This window comes from Rhodnius prolixus, unplaced genomic scaffold (genome assembly GCF_049639745.1).
Source record: "Rhodnius prolixus isolate KJV_2025 unplaced genomic scaffold, Rpr scaffold_14, whole genome shotgun sequence".
NCBI classification, from domain to species: Eukaryota; Metazoa; Arthropoda; class Insecta; order Hemiptera; family Reduviidae; genus Rhodnius; species Rhodnius prolixus.
The window spans coordinates 5,162,144-5,181,921 of NW_027411594.1; the positions used below are offsets into that span (position 1 = coordinate 5,162,144).

The window sequence follows — 19,778 nt, forward strand, 5'->3', positions numbered from 1 at the left end:
CAATAGACTCCTTTTTCTTTATCTTCAAGGTTTCATTTTTATATTTTTATCTTTTCATTTTTTTTTTTTTTTTTTGTAAGTTTGAGGGAGTGCTTTTATTAATGTACAAAAACAGAAATTGTGTTACATTCCAAGGTTTAACTTTGTAAATAAATTAGTCTTCAGTTATTTCCTAAATATGTGATAGGATGAAAAAATTAATGCCATTTTCAGTCATTGTAAACTTTATTATGCCGCGAGCTTTCGACCTAGAGACCAGGTCATCTTCAGGGCTAATTTACAATATACTGTTTTTACATCATTAGAGGGTTGGTGTGTCTTCTGTCTTGTCTACTCTTGGACACGAATATACTGTTTTACATCATTAGAGAGTTGGTGTTTCTTCTGTCTTGTCTATTCATGGACACGAATATACTGTTTTACATCATTAGAGAGTTGGTGTGTCTTCTGTCTTGTCTATTCATGGACATGAATCTATCATGACTGAGAAAATGGCATTAATTTTTCATCCTATTAAAACTTTGATTCAGTCACCAAAAATAATTAACAGTAATTAATATATGATGCTGACCAGAAGTTAAATGCCTGCTAGAAGGGCTAGGAATTTATCTGCTCGTGCTCTCAGTTAGAGGAAGTATTACGAAATTGACTTTATACCAGAAGTACGAGGGTCGTTTGAAAAGTCCGTGCAAAAATAAAAACTACTTAATTTTTTGGGGTAAACCTTTTTTATTTTTCAACATAGTCTCCTTTTAGGCTTATACACTTCGTCCAACGCTGCTCTAGTTTGTTGATCCCTTCCGAATAATAGGATTTGTCCAAGTCTGAAAAATAGCCATTCGTTTCTGCAATCACCTCCTCGTTTGAATAAAATCTTTTTCCCGCCAGCCATTTCTTCATATTGGGGAACAAATAGTAGTCCGAGGGAGCCAAGTCTGGAGAATAGGGGGGATGCGAAACGAGTTGGAACCCTATTTCCATTAATTTTGCGACCACAACTGCTGAGGTGTGAGCTGGTGCGTTGTGCGTGATGGAAAAGGACTTTTTTGTGGGCCAATCGTGGGCGTTTTTCTTGCAGCTCGGTTTTCAAACGGTCCAATAACGATGAATAATATGCACCTGTAATAGTTTTTCCCTTTTCCAGATAGTCGATGAGGATTATTCCTTGCGAATCCCAAAAGACAGTCGCCATAATCTTTCCGGCCGAAGGAACGGTCTTCGCCTTTTTTGGCGCAGATTCCCCCTTGGTAACCCATTGTTTAGATTGTTCTTTGGTCTCAGGAGTGTAGTGATGTATCCATGTTTCATCCACAGTGACGAAACGACGCTTAAAGTCCTGCGGATTCTTCTGGAACAGCTGCAAACCGTCCTTGCAACACTTTACACGATTTCGTTTTTGGTCAAGCGTGAGCAATCGCGGCACCCATCTTGCGGATAGCTTTGTCATGTCCAAATGTTGATGCAAAATATTATGTACCCGTTCATTCGAGATGCACACAGCACTAGCAATCTCACGCACCTTCACTCTTCTGTCATCCATCACCATATCATGGATTTTATCAATGATTTCTGGAGTAGTAACCTCAACAGGGCGTCCAGAACGTTCAGCGTCACTTGTGCTCATATGACCACTACGAAAATTTTGAAACCACTTATAAACTGTTCTAATCGAAGGTGCAGAGTCACCATAATGTTTATCAAGCTTCTCTTTAGTCTCCTGAGGCGTTTTCCCTTTCATAAAATAGTGTTTAATCAACACACGAAATTCTTTTTCGTCCATTTTTTGAAAATCACTCGATTTCCTCGATTCAAACGAATGCCAAACACAAAGAAATAGACCGATCTGGCTGAAACTTGGTGTGTGTTCTTCCAAGAGATGCTACTAACTAAACATAACCTCGATACGCGCCAGTGGTGCTATCTCTCTGACTTTGCACGGACTTTTCAAACGACCCTCGTAAAGCCAAAAACTGTAGTTTTATTCCCGCAACAATGACACATCCTGTCATTTTCTTACTTACCTTACTGGAACAATTTGATCTCTTATAAAAAAAATCAACTTGTACTGCGTTGATGCAAAAAAAGATGAACCTTTAAAAACGATGGCACGCCATTTAATTATTTATTTATTTAAAGGAACAGAATTTTATCATTTGAAGGAGCCATAAGTACATATCCTTCATCAGCTTCATACAATTTACAGACACACTTACATAAAATAGAATCCTGGGCAAAGAAGTGGCATAATTAAAATGAACTCCCAGAAATGTCACGTTTACTCTCCAGCGGGGCTCCTGTCCACCTGTCCTCTTCAACAGCAATCCTCTTCCTTGTACAGATCTAGTGCGCTACCTTGGGCTCTGAATAGGCAAACGACTCACATGGAACCCGCACACTAGACTTAAAAGACAAGCGATGACGAAACGGGCGAATCTGCTTTACAGACTACAGTAGACGACGCTCCAAATTGCCCATAGAACTCAAACGCTTAATATACAGTACTATCCTCAAAACCTATGTGGACTTACAGGACTAGAGCTGTGTGGGGTTCAGTCAAACCTACAAAACATTCGGACAGTACAAACATTTCAGTCAAAACTCCTCCGACAGATAGTTGACGCTCCTTTCGAAGTGACTAACCTTACCCTTCACACCGACCTCAACATTCCCTTCATAGACCAACTCGCCAAGACTAAACACCAAAAATTCCATATACTGCTCTTTCCACTTGCTCAAATCCTCTTGTGCAGTCTCTCGCCTGCTGTGACATCCCTAACAATACTGGGTAGCTTCTCTCCTCTTGCTCTCCTCCCGCAACAGTTCATCATAGTCTCCATATTTACTTATTGTATACATGTATACAGATGGTAAATTACTAAATAAATAAATACAAAAAATCATTTGTAGGAAAAAAAAATTATTGCTTTTTCATGCAATCTTTGACGATCGATCCTTATGAAAAATTATTGATGCAGCAAAATTGATACACATTAAAAATGCACCTTCCGCGGAAGCTGGTGTATCTCAACTAATTTCCACAGATGGCCAGGTTAGCTGTCCTGGAATGTACAAGAAGCTCATCTCAGATTTCTCATACTTGAAACAGGGAACATAATACTGAACCTTTATAAGGGCTTTCAGGCCAGGATAGTGTAGGTTCTACAATAAATATGATAAGATAATCTAATTAAAAGAAAAACGGCAGACGAATTAGAGAAAAATAAATCAATATCTATTTATTTAATTGCTTTACGTCTACTTAGATCTTTGAAATCTGACAGCTTTATATCTTAGCAATTATTTGCTTAAAAATGTCTTGGAATTTCAAAATAAGAACCTGCTTAGTGCATGAGAATCCAAGATCTTTTTAATTTGAAGAGATTCGTGTTATAAGACAACATATAAGACATCAATATCTTTATATTGAAGATTATGGTGTTCACGTAATGTTCCATGTTTACCATAAAATTTATGGTTTCTTAATTTAAAAAACCCATGCTGTAAATGCGGCCGGTAGCATGAAATTAAATCTAAAATCTGTTTACAACCAAAATCATACGTTTATTAACTAGCATTTTACACTTTTTATAAATAATAATTTCTTAATTAATAACATTTATCACAGTTTTGACATAAAACTATTGCTTATATCTCTAATCATTCATTTAGAATGGTTTTAAAATAATATAGTGCAATTATTTAGCATTATAATTCATTCATTAATGTTATATTTGGTGAAATTCATTAGAGATTACTGGCGGCCTCCGGACAGTGTTTTCTCGTTAAAGACAAGGCTGCCCATCACCAGACAGTGAGTTGTAAGAAGCTCCATAGGAAGAGGAAAGCAGCTGGATTCGAACTCGGGATCTTCGCGCTGGAATCCAGTATACGCTAACCACTCAGCTGATCCGTTCCATAGAAAAGTATTTTACTGGAGTAATTATTCATGTAAAATGTCATTGATCACCATTTAATGGAAACTGCCCAATAGAGGAGCAGTAACATAAGGGGTTGATAGTCAGAAACGGGGCAAAAATTTAAGTAACGTTGAAAAACATCCATTTTTGTGAACACGCACATCCATTTTCTTATGAATGGAAAATGCGTATATAAATGGCTTCTTGTTCCTGTGGAATACCCTTAAGGGCACCGGATGTTCTTTAGCGTAAACTTTTCCAAGAATAAAGCGCTACATAGAGATATATCTTTTACAACTTGATTGATTTCAGCAAGTGTTTTACCAGCTGATTCGGGTACATAAATTGTAACAAATATATAGCCAATCGTAGCCATAGCTCCAAATATAATAAAGTTGAAATATATGCCGATCTCCGCAGCGATTATTGGGAAAGTGTACAATTGTATGTAGGAAAAAAGTATTGCCAGTAAATTTGTTATAATGCCGCCTAGAATTCTAGTGTGTGATGGAAAGAATTCAGCGCTAACAGTTGGCATTAGTTGTCCCAGGCCAATGGTGGTGAAAATACAATTGCCATAAATACAAAAATAGATTATCCAACCAAATGAGGTAATCTGGAGAGAGGTTAACTCCAATAAGACGAAGAACAATGCTATCATAGCATTACTAATTGCTGTGCCAATCAGTGAATGTATTAACAGCTTTCGGCGGCCAACTATATCTGAAAAGAAAGAGGCTACAGCGGAACATATAGTGAACAACAGAACTATGCCAATTAGTTGTTCATTCATTGTGAATATATTTTGGCCAGCTTTTGTTAATATCGTGTCAGAATAAGCTATAATTGCCGTCGTGCCGACCAAATATCTTGAAAAACAAACTATCAGCACGATCAACAAAGCTCGGCGATTTTTCTTTGTGGCTATTAGCTCTTTCCAACTTCCGACGTCTCTTGAATCTTTTTGCACATCCTCTTCAATCTCTTCAACATCTTTATAATGTCTTAGCCATTGCAATGATTCTTTAGCTTTTTCTGGATTGTTCTTCATGAAGTAATAGTACGGAGATTCTGGCATTAAGATGAAAGTAAAGGAAAATATAATTGGTAGAGCTATAAAACACAATAGGTATGTCTTAAAGGGGAGATACTGCGCACTGATGAAGGCATACAGTATGCCTAGATTCCAGAAAACAGTGTAAAATCCGCATAGGGTGCCTCTTCTCTTAGCTTTTGATATTTCAGCTACATACACTGGCGAAATAATGTTCACTATAGCTATACAGACTCCTTGCAGCAGCCGAGCGATGTACAAGGCTACAATATGATCGGTAAATATGGTAATCAGCCATACAGCCACTCCCAAAACTCCGGAAAGAAGCATCACCTTTTTCCTTCCATATCTGTTGAACATTTTTAGAAGTTTTTAATTAGTTTACTAATTTCAAATCAATACATTATAAGCTAGTGTAATACTGATATTCAACCGAGCCAAATAATGTAAATCGTTTACTCGCCCAGGTGTGGTTTGGTCTAGTGGTTATGGATTTATACTCGTATGTTGGTGATCATTAGTTCGAATCCCCCTGAGCAGGTACTTTTCTTTTTTTAAGAAAAATGTTAAAACTAAAGTCTGTGATTCCGCCCCCTTTAAGCCCCGCCTGGTTTATTTATTTTGCTTTATTTACTGATCTATAGCCTGACCTTTATTTATGTACATTACATATAAGGTAAGTGGGGGGAAGATGCCAGTTGGGGGAAGATGCAAGTATCGTCATATTTTGCATATCTACAACTGGATGGCAGCAATTCCTACGTTAAAGTGTGTAGTAAACAACTGTGAATACCGTGCTTGTGAATATTTCTATTTATATCTAGTTTAATCGTCGTTAAACTGTAAATTCAACTCTTTGAACTTGGTGAGTACCCATGTTATAATATTTCGTTGTCGATACTTAAGGTTTGGTGACGGATTGACTAGATTAAACGTAATAATTCCGTGATATTTGTGTCGTGTACATCTTGGTGAGTACGTGTTAGCTTGAAACAACATGATTGAAGCCTTAGTACAAAAATAAACCTATGTGGCGTCTTCCTCCAGTGCTTGGGGTAAGATGCCACCTTTTGAAGTGTTTCAATTTCATATTGATTCTCGTTCATTATTACATTATAATGATATATTTTATAATATTAAATCAATATAAAACAATTAATGACACACGAAATATAGTTTTTGTATAATACATTAATATTATTAACCCTTCACCTTATGTGAAGTGCCATAAGCCGTCACCTCGGGCCATATTGACCCAGCATTAAAAACTATTAAATAAAAAGGAAAACTAACTAATATCATGTTATAGGGAATAGAAATCAAAGACAAAACTTTTTGGCAGCAGGCCCTTAACAACTGGATCCATTCTAACCCGGGACGCAGAATCACCAGACTTCAATTTGGGTCTTTGCTGAGCGCCGCGTGGAATAGGGCAGCCACTGTTGGAAATGGCAGCGTGGGATTTTCTGCATGCGGAATTTATCCATACGATCCGCAAAAAATTCCAGAACATGCTTATACCATTTCTGACAATATGAAAGAAAATTTGAATGCCACACAAAGAGTTAACGCACCTCTGGCAATAGCTTCAACAAGCAGCAGCGGTGCCATCACTTCTTTTGAAGAAATTAGTCTTATCCCCAGATTTCAGAAACCCAAGCAAACTCGAAGAAAGAAACAAACTGCTGAAGTCCTTACGACGGTGGAGAAACGGGAGGCATTGAGTAGAAAGGCTACTCTGCCGACAAAAAAAAAAGGGGGAAAAGTACTGCAGAAAAAGAAAAGAAAGGACAGTTCATCTTCATCATCCTCCGCTCCCGATAATTTGGTAATGACCAGTGGTGAGAGTGACATTGAAGAGGAGGACGATGATTTTTGTATTGAGTGTAAAGGATATTTTTGTGATAGGAAGGGCCCAAAATGCGATTGGCTTCAATGCATAACATGCAAGAGATGGCTACATGAAATTTGCAGCAAAGACAATTTGCATTGCAAAAAATGTTAAAAATTAAACAAAAAATGTCTTTTGTTCGGTGTTCCTTCCCCTCAGTGTTTAATGAGAATATTTTGCTGTTTACCTAACATTAAATTTGTAATTTTTTCTTTCTCAATTTATATCTTAAGATATTCTTGCATCTTCCCCCGCATCAACTGGCATCTTCCCCATATGATGGGGAAAGATGCCAGTTTTGACAAATTTCATTGAAATGCATTTTTAATGGTTTTGCATTTAATTAAATATACTAATAAATATATGTAATTAAAGAATAAAAAACAACCTAAACGTTGATACATTTGGTGTTGTTTTTCGATAACCCAGTTTCCTACAAAACGGAAATAAGTGTTAAGTGTGGCATCTTCCCCCCACTTACCTTATATTTAAAAGACCTTCTATATTGTTGACAAAAATTATTCCCAAAGAACTGAAAAATGTAAACTGAAATACATTTTTTAAAAACAGAATTATATACGAAAGTTATTATGTTCACAAACATTCAGCTCCCAAAAATGTCTAAAATATCTATTTATTTATTTTTTTTTTGTTTTTTTATTTGTTTAAGCGGGGTATGGATGGAGCCCTTTGGAGGATGCCACCCGAGAGATTGCTAGAGATGCGAGTTATGGAATGTACGTGTGGGGACAGAGAAGAAGAGAAAGCTGAAAGATAGTCGGAGAAAGATCGCGAGACGAGATCTGAGAGAGGATGTGACAGCTGGAGTTAAGAGTTTTGGGAACAGGAGGAGACTTAGACGGAAACCCATAAAGCGGATATCCGGGGATTAAGCAAGTAAGTATGCACAGTTTTCCTTAATTGTTTATTCTGACTCAGTAATCGATTTCCTAAAAAGTCCAGTGGTACCCGAAACGAGACCACGAATAACTAAGTTTTGATAATATAACATATCTCTCTGGCTAATGCCTAACTTACTTCTTCCAGTATTTTAAGGCCAGACAAATAGAACAGGTCCATTACAGTTACTATAACATTTTGCTGGACAATTTTATTCAATGGCTAACACCAATATTCCGTAAAGGAAGGTTTCAACTAGGTTTCCTTTTTCTCTTTCTTTATTTTCCCTTCAAATATTTCATAACTAGAACATAAAATATTGTAATTTCATTTTTTTAACCAACCTCTGAGCTAGAATTCCTACAGGAATGCAAAAAAGGCCTGAGCCTATATCTGTCCCAGAAATCATTGCAACAAGTTCGTGTGGTGCCAGTTTTGGATAATCTTCGAAATTTAGATAAAATGAATAGGGCGATATCCAGTAGACACAGATGGGAGTAAAGATGGCGGCTATATAACCTGTAACAATATCAAACACAATTTCCGTTCTTAGCAATCACCATTGTGTTGAGTCAAGAAAGATTTATGATTTTTTTTTATTTTTTGCTTTCTCTTGTTTCTAACAGATTTAGATATTTTTAGATTTAACCGGAAATACATTACAACCTCGATTAACCGGCCCTCGGTTAACCCGGGATTCGGATTAACCGGGATCATGTTGAGTCATAATAAGAACACTTCGGATCAGCGCCAAAAGAAAAGTTAATTTTCGGTAGTGACAGGAAAATTTTTTGTCTTCCGATGTAACATAATTGTAGGCGTAGCAGCAACTCTTTTATACCTGATTTTCTTGAAGGGTCATTATGTATGTATGTAAAAACCCAAAATATGGTGCAATTAGCACTGCATTTCTTGGGATTTACCACGGTCTTACAAAAGACAATGGGATTTACGTGTCGTAAATGGTTGATTTTCAACTTCACGGTTCGTATGTAATATTTTTATGGATAATTACCGGCATTATTTTAATCTTCCCAGAGAGTAGCTTAATCTCAAGCTAGACTTCAGTGTTAATCAGTTCCGTCCTACAAAAAACATCTTTCATTTGCCCCCTTTCGGTCGAATTTTTATTTCACTTACGCAATGAAATCCCGTTAAGAAAACTGGTACGTAAACGTAAACGTATTTGTTTATCTATCGAAGATAAAATCGACATCGAAACAGTAATGTATTACTATGTAATACTGTGTATTCGGTTTAACCGGGATTTCAGTTTTCCGGGTTGGGTATAGCCGGAGCTCAGCCCGGTTAATCCAGGTTGTACTGGATATATTTTTCGGATTCTTAAGGCCATTCAGAGCTCGGTATTTACATTCAAGTAAAATTTATAATAAAATAGTAATTTATTTCTTATTCAATCAAAAAACCGTTATAATATCAATTTGACATTTCTTATAAGAATCATGTTTTCATTCATAACTTGTAAAATATCGCTCACAGAAAAAAACCGTTCGAGTAAATTTGTCTTAAAAAAAATAGAGGAACCTATTTCTGAAATAAAAATCACACCTCCCCATTTGAAAAAATGAAGTTGGTGCCTGTATCTCGCTTCTGGAAGCACCGAAAAAAAAATTACAAATTAAATTTGGATTCCTAACAAAAAACTAAGGGAACACGTATTTTTTAGGTTTTTTTTCTAGCTATCTTAGTTTCCGAGAAAAAGTCGTTATCCATATAGCTTGGGACACCCTGTACATATATTTTGTTAAGGAAATAGGGTCCCTCTACAATGATTATAAAAATTATTATTAATAATTAAAAAAAAATGTGAACGGAACAAATCTACTTTTAGACTTAGAGTGTGCTTTGGCTGCCGCTTTGGCTGCCACTTTGGCTTTAAATTGTTTCTCAAGATAGGTTTGATTTTACTGGGAAGTTGTGACTTGCATCATTCACCAGTTATGATTACCACTAATGAACCTGTTGATCAAGCTAGCTCTATTAAAGACAATTCTACTTTTTTCTAGTTGTAAAGTAGTGCTAAGTATCAAGAAAAGTTTTAGTCTCTGGATTTAGCCACTTTCAAAAACATTTAAAATTATCTATAAGACATTTATAATTATGTAAATTAGAGCGAACTTACAAGAGAACGTCGCAATCCATTCGCTCGCTGACGCACTTCCCTTAAATGAGTTCACAAGTAGTTCTATTTCAATTAAACACATTTTGTTCAAACTTTTTATTGTCACTTTAAATAACTTATTCTTTCCAAATACTAGAATGTTACTTCGGCTGAATATTTTGTGTATTTTCTATTAAAGTAACGTAATTCCTAACTAATATCAAAAACAGAAAAAAAGCACTTCTTATCTTCAAGGTTTACTTTATTTTAAATTTTTATTTATTTTTTGTTTTAAGAGGAAACTATTGAATTAAATTCATTTAATTTAATGAAATAAACGTGTTACGATCGAGGTTTAGATTTCCTGTTGGGTTTACCAAAAAGTTATTGTTCATTTTAACCATAAATTTGAAATTATTTCCAAAAAATTATTAAATAAATAAACTAATTCTGGAAATCATAATAATAATAATAATAATAATAATAATGATTATTAATAATTCTATACAGGGAGTATGCGGAGGAGTGGTCGAAACTTCGGGAGGTGATTCAGCAGCTCAAATGCAACAAAAAATATTCTCTTCACTTTGGCCCGATTCTCAATAGTGCCCAAGATATTTGCATTTTTAACTTTTCCGTCGATATTCGCGTTTTTCGCCATAAAAACGGCCGTAACTTTTCTATCCTTTACCCTACAACAAATCTGCTTATTCCAAACATTAAAGAGCATTAAATTTCCTATAAATTTGCTCAATTCAGAGCCTCAAAACGATTCTTAAAACAATGAAATTTTTACTTGAATGTCTAATGATTTCGTTCTCGATGATTTTTGTTAAAACGTTCAACTGCATTTTTTTCAATGATTAATGAATCAAGGAGTCACATAATTTCAGAAAAAGTTGCGCATTTATTGAGCTTCAAGACCATATGGATTTTTTTGGTTTTTAATAAAACACTACCCCGAACAGAGGGGTGTAAATGCAGAAAACTGGGATTTTGCGTAACCGACTTTTCACCACTAATTTACTTGATTCATTAACCATTGAAAAAATGCTATTAAAAATTTTAACAAAAATCATCGAGAACGAAATTTTTAGACATTCAAGTAAAAATTTCATTGTTATAAGAATCGTTTTGAGGCTCTGGGTTAAGTATACGAGGGTCGTTTGAAAAGTCCGTGCAAAGTCAGAGAGATAGCACCACTGGCGCGTATCGAGGTTATGTTTAGTTAGTAGCATCTTTTGGAAGAACACACACCAAGTTTCAGCCAGATCGGTCTATTTCTTTGTGTTTGGCATTCGTTTGAATCGAGGAAGTCGAGTGATTTTCAAAAAATGGACGAAAAAGAATTTCGTGTGTTGATTAAACACTACTTTATGAAAGGCAAAACGCCTCAGGAGACTAAAGAGAAGCTTGATAAACATTATGGTGACTCTGCACCTTCGATTAGAACAGTTTATAAGTGGTTTCAAAATTTTCGGAGTGGCCATATGGGCACAAGTGACGCTGAACGTTCTGGACGCCCTGATGAGGTTGCTACTCCAGAAATCATTGATAAAATCCATGATATGGTGATGGATGACAGAAGAGTGAAGGTGCGTGAGATTGCTAGTGCTGTGGGCATCTCGAATGAACGGGTACATAATATTTTGCATCAACATTTGACATGACAAAGCTATCCGCAAGATGGGTGCCGCGATTGTTCACGCTTGACCAAAAACGAAATCGTGTGAAGTGTTGCAAGGACGGTTTGCAGCTGTTCCAGAAGAATCCGCAGGACTTTAAGCGTCGTTTCGTCACTGTGGATGAAACATGGATACATCACTACACTCCTGAGACCAAAGAACAATCTAAACAATGGGTTACCAAGGGGGAATCCGCGCCAAAAAAGGCGAAGACCGTTCCTTCGGCCGGAAAGATTATGGAGACTGTCTTTTGGGATTCGCAAGGAATAATCCTCATCGACTATCTGGAAAAGGGTAAAACTATTACAGGTGCATATTATTCATCGTTATTGGACCGTTTGAAAACCGAGCTGCAAGAAAAACGCCCACGATTGGCCCACAAAAAATTCCTTTTCCATCACGACAACGCACCAGCTCACACCTCAGCAGTTGTGGTCGCAAAATTAATGGAAATAGGGTTCCAACTCGTTTCACATCCCCCCTTTTCTCCAGACTTGGCTCCCTCGGACTACTATTTGTTCCCCAATATGAAGAAATGGCTGGCGGGAAAAAGATTTTATTCAAACGAGGAGGTGATTGCAGAAACGAATGGCTATTTTTCAGACTTGGACAAATCCTATTATTCGGAAGGGATCAACAAACTAGAGCAGCGTTGGACGAAGTGTATAAGCCTAAACGGGAGACTATGTTGAAAAATAAAAAAGGTTTACCCCAAAAAATTAAGTAGTTTTTATTTTTGCACGGACTTTTCAAACGACCCTCGTATTTATAGGAAATTTAATGCTCTTTCGTTTGGAATAAGCAGAATTGTTGTAGGGTAAAGGATAGAAAAGTTACGGCCGTTTTTATGGCGAAAAACGCGAATATCGACGGAAAAGTTAAAAATTGCAAATATCTTGGACACTATTGAGAATCGGGCCAAAGTGAATAGAATATTTTTTGTTGCATTTGAGCTGCTGAATCACCTCCCGAAGTTTCGACTACTCCTCTGTATACACCCTGTACAGGGTGTACTTAAAATATTATTGTATATCATTACAAACAACAGACATGGATATCAGTCCGTCTGCCGAAATGTTGCTAATATTAAAACAAAAGTCTCCCTGAATATAAAAAAATTAAAAATAACAATAAAATAATAGAAATTCTTCTAAATTAAAGCTTACTTCAATAATTGAACTCAAAAACCCATTCCTTCCTGGACTTTAGTGCTAATATTGTGTGATTGTATAATGGCCTGCCAGTCGTTACCATTGAGACACAATAGAAACTGAGCCCTGAGCCATTACATCCATCCCAAAGCATTTCCGCCGAAAACCGAACTCAGAACTGGGACAAACGACATCCTCTATAGCCGGACATTTTACAAAGCGAACACTTATGCCGATCAACCTGTCCGGGGTCACAGAGTAGTTTAATGGAAACCACATCCCCTCTGATCTTCATTATAAGCGACATGAATCTTAGCTTAATTCTCATCACAGACATATCTTTTACTTGCTTCTTGCAAATTTAGATCTTTTAGTAAATTTTATAAAATTTTGAATCAGCCCTTTTACATAATAATCGATTTTAAAAAATCTATTTTCATTAAAAATCTAACAATTTATGTACAGAGTCACAACCTTGGTAGATTGTTATTGGCGTTACAATTTTATTTATTACATAATTCTGCCATCTCTTTAAACCAAAATAGATTAAATGGCTCTAACGATTCTCTTTGATCTTTGCTCGCGAATGGTACTGATGCTGGTCTAACATATAAATCTTATTGGAAAAAATTTTCTGTGGTGAATTCCATTTAGGGTATTTTTTGGAAGAAGTGGTTGGCTAGACTTTCCCTATTAAGGTCTTTTTTTTTTTAATATAAACTGAGGTTTTATGTCCTAGATATCATAAAGGACGGCTGAATGTGGGGCTGAAATTCACAATTTTGATGAAAAATCCACCACCGGAAGTAGCCACTTGGCTGAATGTTTTTTTTTACTTTTCTGAGTTCTTTTTTTCTCGACAATCAATTTTTACTCACCAAACTTCGTAATTTGTATCTTATATATTATTCTAGCAGGAAGTCGTAAGAGTGTTATAACCAGATTTTTGTTTACTTCTGTCGTAAAGAACGTGCTTACGGTACTCAAATTTGTGGAATTCTAAGCAATGAACGGATATTGGAGCCTTAATTATATAATATATTCTGCAATATGTTAACCCGCAATACATGCAAGTAGTGCGTACTTAGTATCATAATCAAATCTTTAGTTTCAACCAAATCCTTTTATTGATTCATTTTTTTGATTTGCAAAACGTTTTATTTTTTACTCTTTTTTTATGCCATACATTTATTTTTTTGATTAATTGCTTTTATAATAATAACTTATACACAGTATCCATAAAATTAAACAAGTATCCTACAGCTTTTATTTAAACTTTTTACTCACACATTGTACTTAATGTGGTCTAAAACACCTGATTAGTACCTCTATAATAAATTTTTGACTTTTATTTTTTAGAGATATCTTTGAAAAGCCCTTCATTTTATGATTAGAATCTTATAACTTATTATCTATTTCTTTTTGCTTTTATTTGAAGGCACGTTTTTCGTATGAAATTGTAACTAAATTTTTTGACTGTTTAGTAAACAATGTCCTTTGGTAATTTAAGTTCAAGTGGTCTTCGAAACAGTTGTCTATTCGATCTATAAATCTTTATGTCGTCCTGTCTATAATGTCTTTCGACAGTGATATTTTTAAGTTTCAGCTGCTTTAATAAGAAGTTTATTGTTTTTCTTTTTATGAGATAATTGGAATATTGTTTTTCTTTTCATTTTCTTTTATAACACAACTCCTTGCTTATAAGGGGCATAATGTTCTTCAAAGCAAAAAATATAATAAATAATAAAGTTACAGATGCTCAAGGTGAAGCGCAGAACTTTGTTTTCGGCGAGATTTTTCGTTTGTTCATCTTCTTATGTAGGGAAAAAAGGAAATGGATAAAGGGAAAAGCACGCTAGATAGCGTAACACCAACTACCTAGAAGTAATTGCCTTAACAGTTTGATTGACTTCGGTAAGGGTTTTACCAGCTGATTCGGGTATATAAATAGTTACAAATATACAGCCAATCACAGCCACAATTCCAAATAAAAGAAAGTTGAAATACATGCCAATTTCAGCAGTGATTATTGGAAATGTATACATCTGTGCGAATACCGCTGTGGCAGCCATTAAGTTCAGAAAAGCGCCTCCCTTACTTCTGGTATGCGAAGGAAAGAATTCAGCTTTAATGGTTGGCACTAATTGTCCCAGGCCAATACTGGTGAAGAAGCAAAATCCGAAAATACCAACATACATTATCCAAACATATGGTATAACCTTTAGAGAGGTTAACTGTAATAAACCAAAATACACTGCTACAGTAGCATTACTAATTGCTGTACCAATCAGTGAATATATTAACAGTTTCCGGCGGCCGACTGTATCTGAGAAGTGTGAAGCTACAGAAGTGCTTAGAGTGAACACTAATGCTAAACAAATGGATTGCTGATTTGCTGTGAACCAAAATTGGCCAGCTTCAGCAAAAATATCTTCTGCAAACGCTGAAACTGTACCCATGCCGACCAAGTATCTAGCCAGACAAGCTATGAGCGCGATGAACAAAGCTCGCCGATCTTTCTTTGTTGCTACTAGATCTTTCCAACTTCCGGCGTTCTTCATATCTTCTCGCACGGCCTTTTCCATCTCTTTATATTCCTCTTCAATATCTTCGCCATATCTTAGCCATTGTAGTGATTCTTTAGCATCCACGGCTTTGTTTTTCATGAGATAATAGTACGGAGTTTCAGGTATAAATGTGAGAGTTATAAAAAATAATAATGGAAACGAAATCAATGATAGTGTGTAGATTTCGAATGATAGGAAATCGGAAATGATGAAAGCGACCAGCGTGCCAAAGTACCAGAACACAGCATAATATCCGCCCAGGGTGCCTCTTCTATTAGCACCGGATATTTCCGCTATGTACACTGGAGCTACAATTTCTACTGATGCCAAACAGCCACCTTGTATTAGTCGAGCGATGTACAGAACTACAATATGTTTGGTAAATGTTGTAATTAACCATACAGCTGCTGCAAGAATTCCGCAATATAGCAAGACCCTTTTTCTTCCATATCTGTAAAATATTTATTATTATTATGATTTTAAGCATTGATAGGGTGATGCTGGCCTAAGAAACCATGGCCTCCTGAAATTTGTCTTTATATTCTCTAGACAATTTACTAAATAACTACAATAATGGAAACCTACACAACGGAAGTTACGAACAGATATAATCACAAGAGATGAATTTGCAGATCTACCTTTCAGTTAAGATTTCAGTTAAGGGTTTAACGAAATTCACACAGCCATGAGGTGAGAGCAGCAGAGAGTTTCGAGTATGCCAGAGTGAGTTCAAAACATGTCACTGTGTTTTTTATTGTGCAACGTCATCTACAATTATTTGTGTTAGTTGAAAAAGTTCATTACAGATTTCAAGTTTGTTATCCATGTTGTTTGGCTACAAAATGTTCTGAATATATGATCAGGACTAGTTTTCGTGGATTTTCGCTGACGAAACTTAGTAAAAGGACGCTAGTTGGAAGGAACATCTTAGTTTAGTCATATTTTTCTAGTTGATGAATTTCAACTGAAAATGTCTGAAGCTGCGGCGGCAATCAGTCAGCCTCCCTGGACCTCCAGTTTACAGATTATAGAAACGCTGCTCAGCAAAGTAATCGTGAAAAGAAGCTAAGAAAAAGGAAAACTTCTTGCTTATCAAAAAGGGAACGATCTAAGAAAAAAACGGGAAGAGAATCTAAACACTTGACTTATCAATAATTGAAAGCAAATTGATAATTTATTTGAAACTTAGCGATAATACTCTAAATAGCAGGTAATCGTCAACTGTAAGTACAATAGTTAATTGTAATAAATACTTCAAAAAAAAAAAAAATATGTATATCATTGTAAATTTTTAATTTTTTTAAATATCTCAGTAATATAGTTAGTAACCAAAAGCGTATTATTGTGTTATTTTTTTAAGAAAACAAATAATTATTCAAAGTTCTTTCAACTATTCTTAATTAAAAGTTGAAATTCCTTCATTACTGTTCTACGATTGCAGAATTACCAACCTGTCAGCCATTATTCCTGCGGGAATACAGGCAGCTATTGATCCAAATTCCATCACAGAGATTAAGAAGGCCATTTGAGATTTAGTAAACAATTTATTCTCTCCGGAAGTTAATTTTAATGAATAGGGTGACAACCAGCTGAAGCAAATGGACGCAAAAATGGCAGAAATGTAACCTGTAACATGGAATAGCAATTAGAGAAACTTACATTTGAATCGTTTTATGTATGACTATATCGATACCTAACCTAACCTAACCTAAGTCAGATCTATTCGTTCATTTCCGGTGCTGATAATGAAGAATGTAGCTTGTCAAAGAGGGAACAAGGCCCTTTTTTCTTTTTTTTTTGCTTGATCAATCAATCAAGGGCTGAATGATTCTTTTAGGTGGTCAATAAAAGGTACCTTAAATCAACCTGTTAAGTGCGTCACTTAATAGTTTGAACGTTTATTTCCTCTGTATGATAAATCATAGGATATACGATCAATCTTATTGACAATTAATGAGTGGAATCATATTGGGAGTCTTTAGATTTCCAACAGGGTGATTTCCCAACACTTCTGATTCCAGATCAAACGATTGGTGCGTTTTAAATGGATCACCCTGTATATATATCCTAAACAATGCAGTAAATCCGTTTCCAACTCTTAATTACGGACATAGACGTGACTTGATTGGGGACTTGGGTAAAAAAAACACATTTACATCAAAGTCATGATTAAGTCAGTGACGGATTTGAGATAATATATTAGTGGCTCTGAAGTACTTTTAAGATTTCGGTTACCCCGACATTTAATTTTTCCTCTTTGAGCAAGCGGAGAATAATAGAGGAAATAAATGAAAATTGTAAACTTAACAAGTGTAACTTACAAGAAATCGTTGCACATATCTGCCGAGCTCTCGATGTTTGCAGCCAATTGCTTGAAATTTGAAATTTAATCATGACGTGAACACTATTCTTACTTCAAATGCTTCACTATGCTTACTCCAAACACTTTATGCTAAATGAAATGCATATAATTCCCTCACTTTATTTTTTAAATGTTAGAAGTCATTTAAGGAAGAAAACCGATATTTCTTATCTTCAAGGTGAAAATAAATTGCCTTCAATTTAATTGATACGATAGATTTTTCATGCGAGACCTGCTTACGTATTGCCTTCAAGAAAAAAATGTGAAGTTCCGCAAAATTCCCGTTTCTGTTCAGCAGCTTTACCCCAATGTCACCTTGTAATCATGTGAAAATATCAAAAATTAGAAATCGAATTTGCCTCTCATTATTTTGGGCAATTATTTAAGGAAAATAGGTTAAAGACGATATTGAATTGTTAATTTTTTTTACCTCGAATACCTTCTTGATAATTTTTTTTGGCTATTCTAAATAGCGCCCCGGGGGCGTGGCCTGTTTATTTTTAGGGGGTGGGAAGTACAGCGCACCTACCGGTGAGATTTTAAACTACTTCCCGCCAATGAACTGTTTCGGATTGTGCGAATTTCGTAACTCTTATGTTTCGCGCGCATGCGCAGTACACTTAATTACTGCATAGTAACTGCTTCCTGTTTAATGTATTAAAAGTTCCCGCGAGTGCCCTGTTTGTGACCTGAGGTGCCTTTTTTTTGTAACTTTATTAGTATGAGCGTTTTAAATTTGCAGTTTTTTTTTTAAATTAAAGCATGATTGTAGTGTGAGTGAGGATGGAGTAATGAATGTTATGAAATTTTGTTCGATTTTCTGGAGGGAGTTCGACAAGTATACCCTCCTCAGGAAAAGGACTCCACAAAATAAGGTAAGTTTCTTTTGTGTTGTTCTGTGTAATTATTGTAATGAATCTTGTGACACAAATTAAAAAATTGAGGGTGATTAGGTAGGTTAGGAGGGGGTATGGGGGCGAAGCCCCCCATTAAGAAAAATCAGGGGGTGTGGGGGCGAAGCCCCCCATTAAGAAATAAATAAATCAGGGGGTGTTTAAATAGAAATATCAATCGTAAATAAATAATTCGAAGTGATTCTGATTCGCTGTTACCATATAACCCGCTAGATTTAAGTGTAAATATAAAATAAATAGTTTTATATCTATATTTGAATATGGCGGGTTCTATAGTAACAGCGAATCAGAATCACTTCGAATTAGGCCACGCCTCCGGGGAGCTATTCTTAAGATTTACCTTTTTTTTAAAAAAATATTTTTATATAAGAAATTAATAATAAAATATGTTTACTAGTCGCTTCCGTTCACGACACTCTTAGGTAGTTGGCGTAAAGCTCGATTAGCATAAAGCTAAATTTGTAGAAAATTCCAAAACCGTGGATACCACTTTACTAAATACCAAAACCGTGGATACCACTTTACTAAATACCAAAACCGTGGATACCACTTTACTAAATACCAAAACCGTGGATACCACTTTACTAAATACCAAAACCGTGGATACCACTTTACTAAATACCAAAACCGTGGATACCACTTTACTAAATACCAAAACCGTGGATACCACTTTACTAAATACCAAAACCGTGGATACCACTTTACTAAATACCAAAACCGTGGATACCACTTTACTAAATACCAAAACCGTGGATACCACTTTACTAAATACCAAAACGTGAATAATAATAATAAGCCTTTATTTACATATTTTACAGAAAAATAATAACACTAATAAATATCCATTGCTCAGTTTAAATAAGACAAAATAAAACTACACTGATATAAATAATTGTTCATTGAACCATTCTGCTGTAAATATGTAGGCCTTCCTTTATGGGAGTATTGGTCCTTTGACGGTAACCAGCCGTACCTAAGGATAAGAGTTCCCTGATTTCTCCATCTGCTCACATTTCTGGTTCCTGTAGGCTCTGTCTTCCGCTTTCCTCATCCAGCTGGCTCCCTCTTCTTCTTTCATCTCGTCTGGACCATCTTTTGCGCTATCTTTTTTCCTTTTTCCTTCTAAAGGTAACTACTCAGTAACCATCTTTGTCCATCTATGGGTATCTGTTCTGGCCACTCCCACTATAACTTCTTACAGCACCGAGCGGCGTC

At 35.7% G+C, this 19,778-nt stretch overlaps 2 protein-coding genes across 2 annotated transcripts; both read right to left on the minus strand.

The window, feature by feature from the left end:
- Window positions 1–4,139: 4,139 nt before the first annotated feature.
- LOC141451725 (facilitated trehalose transporter Tret1-like) lies at window positions 4,140–10,265 on the minus strand. Its single transcript, XM_074123307.1, has 3 exons — window positions 9,906–10,265; window positions 8,107–8,281; window positions 4,140–5,320 (listed from the first exon to the last, which is right to left on the minus strand). Exons 1-3 carry the CDS (start codon window positions 9,985–9,987, stop codon window positions 4,141–4,143), a joined length of 1,437 nt encoding a protein of 478 aa, XP_073979408.1. The 5' UTR covers window positions 9,988–10,265; the 3' UTR covers window position 4,140.
- Window positions 10,266–14,267: 4,002 nt separating this feature from the next.
- Window positions 14,268–18,041, minus strand: LOC141451727 (facilitated trehalose transporter Tret1-like). The gene is made up of 3 exons (XM_074123311.1): window positions 17,609–18,041; window positions 16,739–16,913; window positions 14,268–15,738 (listed from the first exon to the last, which is right to left on the minus strand). The coding sequence occupies exons 1-3, from the start codon at window positions 17,679–17,681 to the stop codon at window positions 14,595–14,597; spliced, it is 1,392 nt and encodes a 463-aa protein (XP_073979412.1). The 5' UTR covers window positions 17,682–18,041; the 3' UTR covers window positions 14,268–14,594.
- Between the last annotated feature and the right edge of the window lie 1,737 nt (window positions 18,042–19,778).

Excerpts from the sequence above, each read along its gene's own strand:
- LOC141451727 (XM_074123311.1), bottom strand. The coding sequence starts at position 17,681 with ATGATTAAATTTCAAATTTCAAGCAATTGGCTGCAAACATCGAGAGCT. Across the intron at positions 16,914-17,608 it reads GATATGTGCAACGATTTCTT|GTTACATTTCTGCCATTTTT; the intron begins GTAAGTTACACT and ends TCCATGTTACAG. Across the intron at positions 15,739-16,738 it reads GCAGGAATAATGGCTGACAG|ATATGGAAGAAAAAGGGTCT; the intron begins GTTGGTAATTCT and ends AATATTTTACAG.
- LOC141451725 (XM_074123307.1), bottom strand. The coding sequence starts at position 9,987 with ATGTGTTTAATTGAAATAGAACTACTTGTGAACTCATTTAAGGGAAGT. Across the intron at positions 8,282-9,905 it reads ATGGATTGCGACGTTCTCTT|GTTATATAGCCGCCATCTTT; the intron begins GTAAGTTCGCTC and ends ATATTGTTACAG. Across the intron at positions 5,321-8,106 it reads GTAGGAATTCTAGCTCAGAG|ATATGGAAGGAAAAAGGTGA; the intron begins GTTGGTTAAAAA and ends AATGTTCAACAG.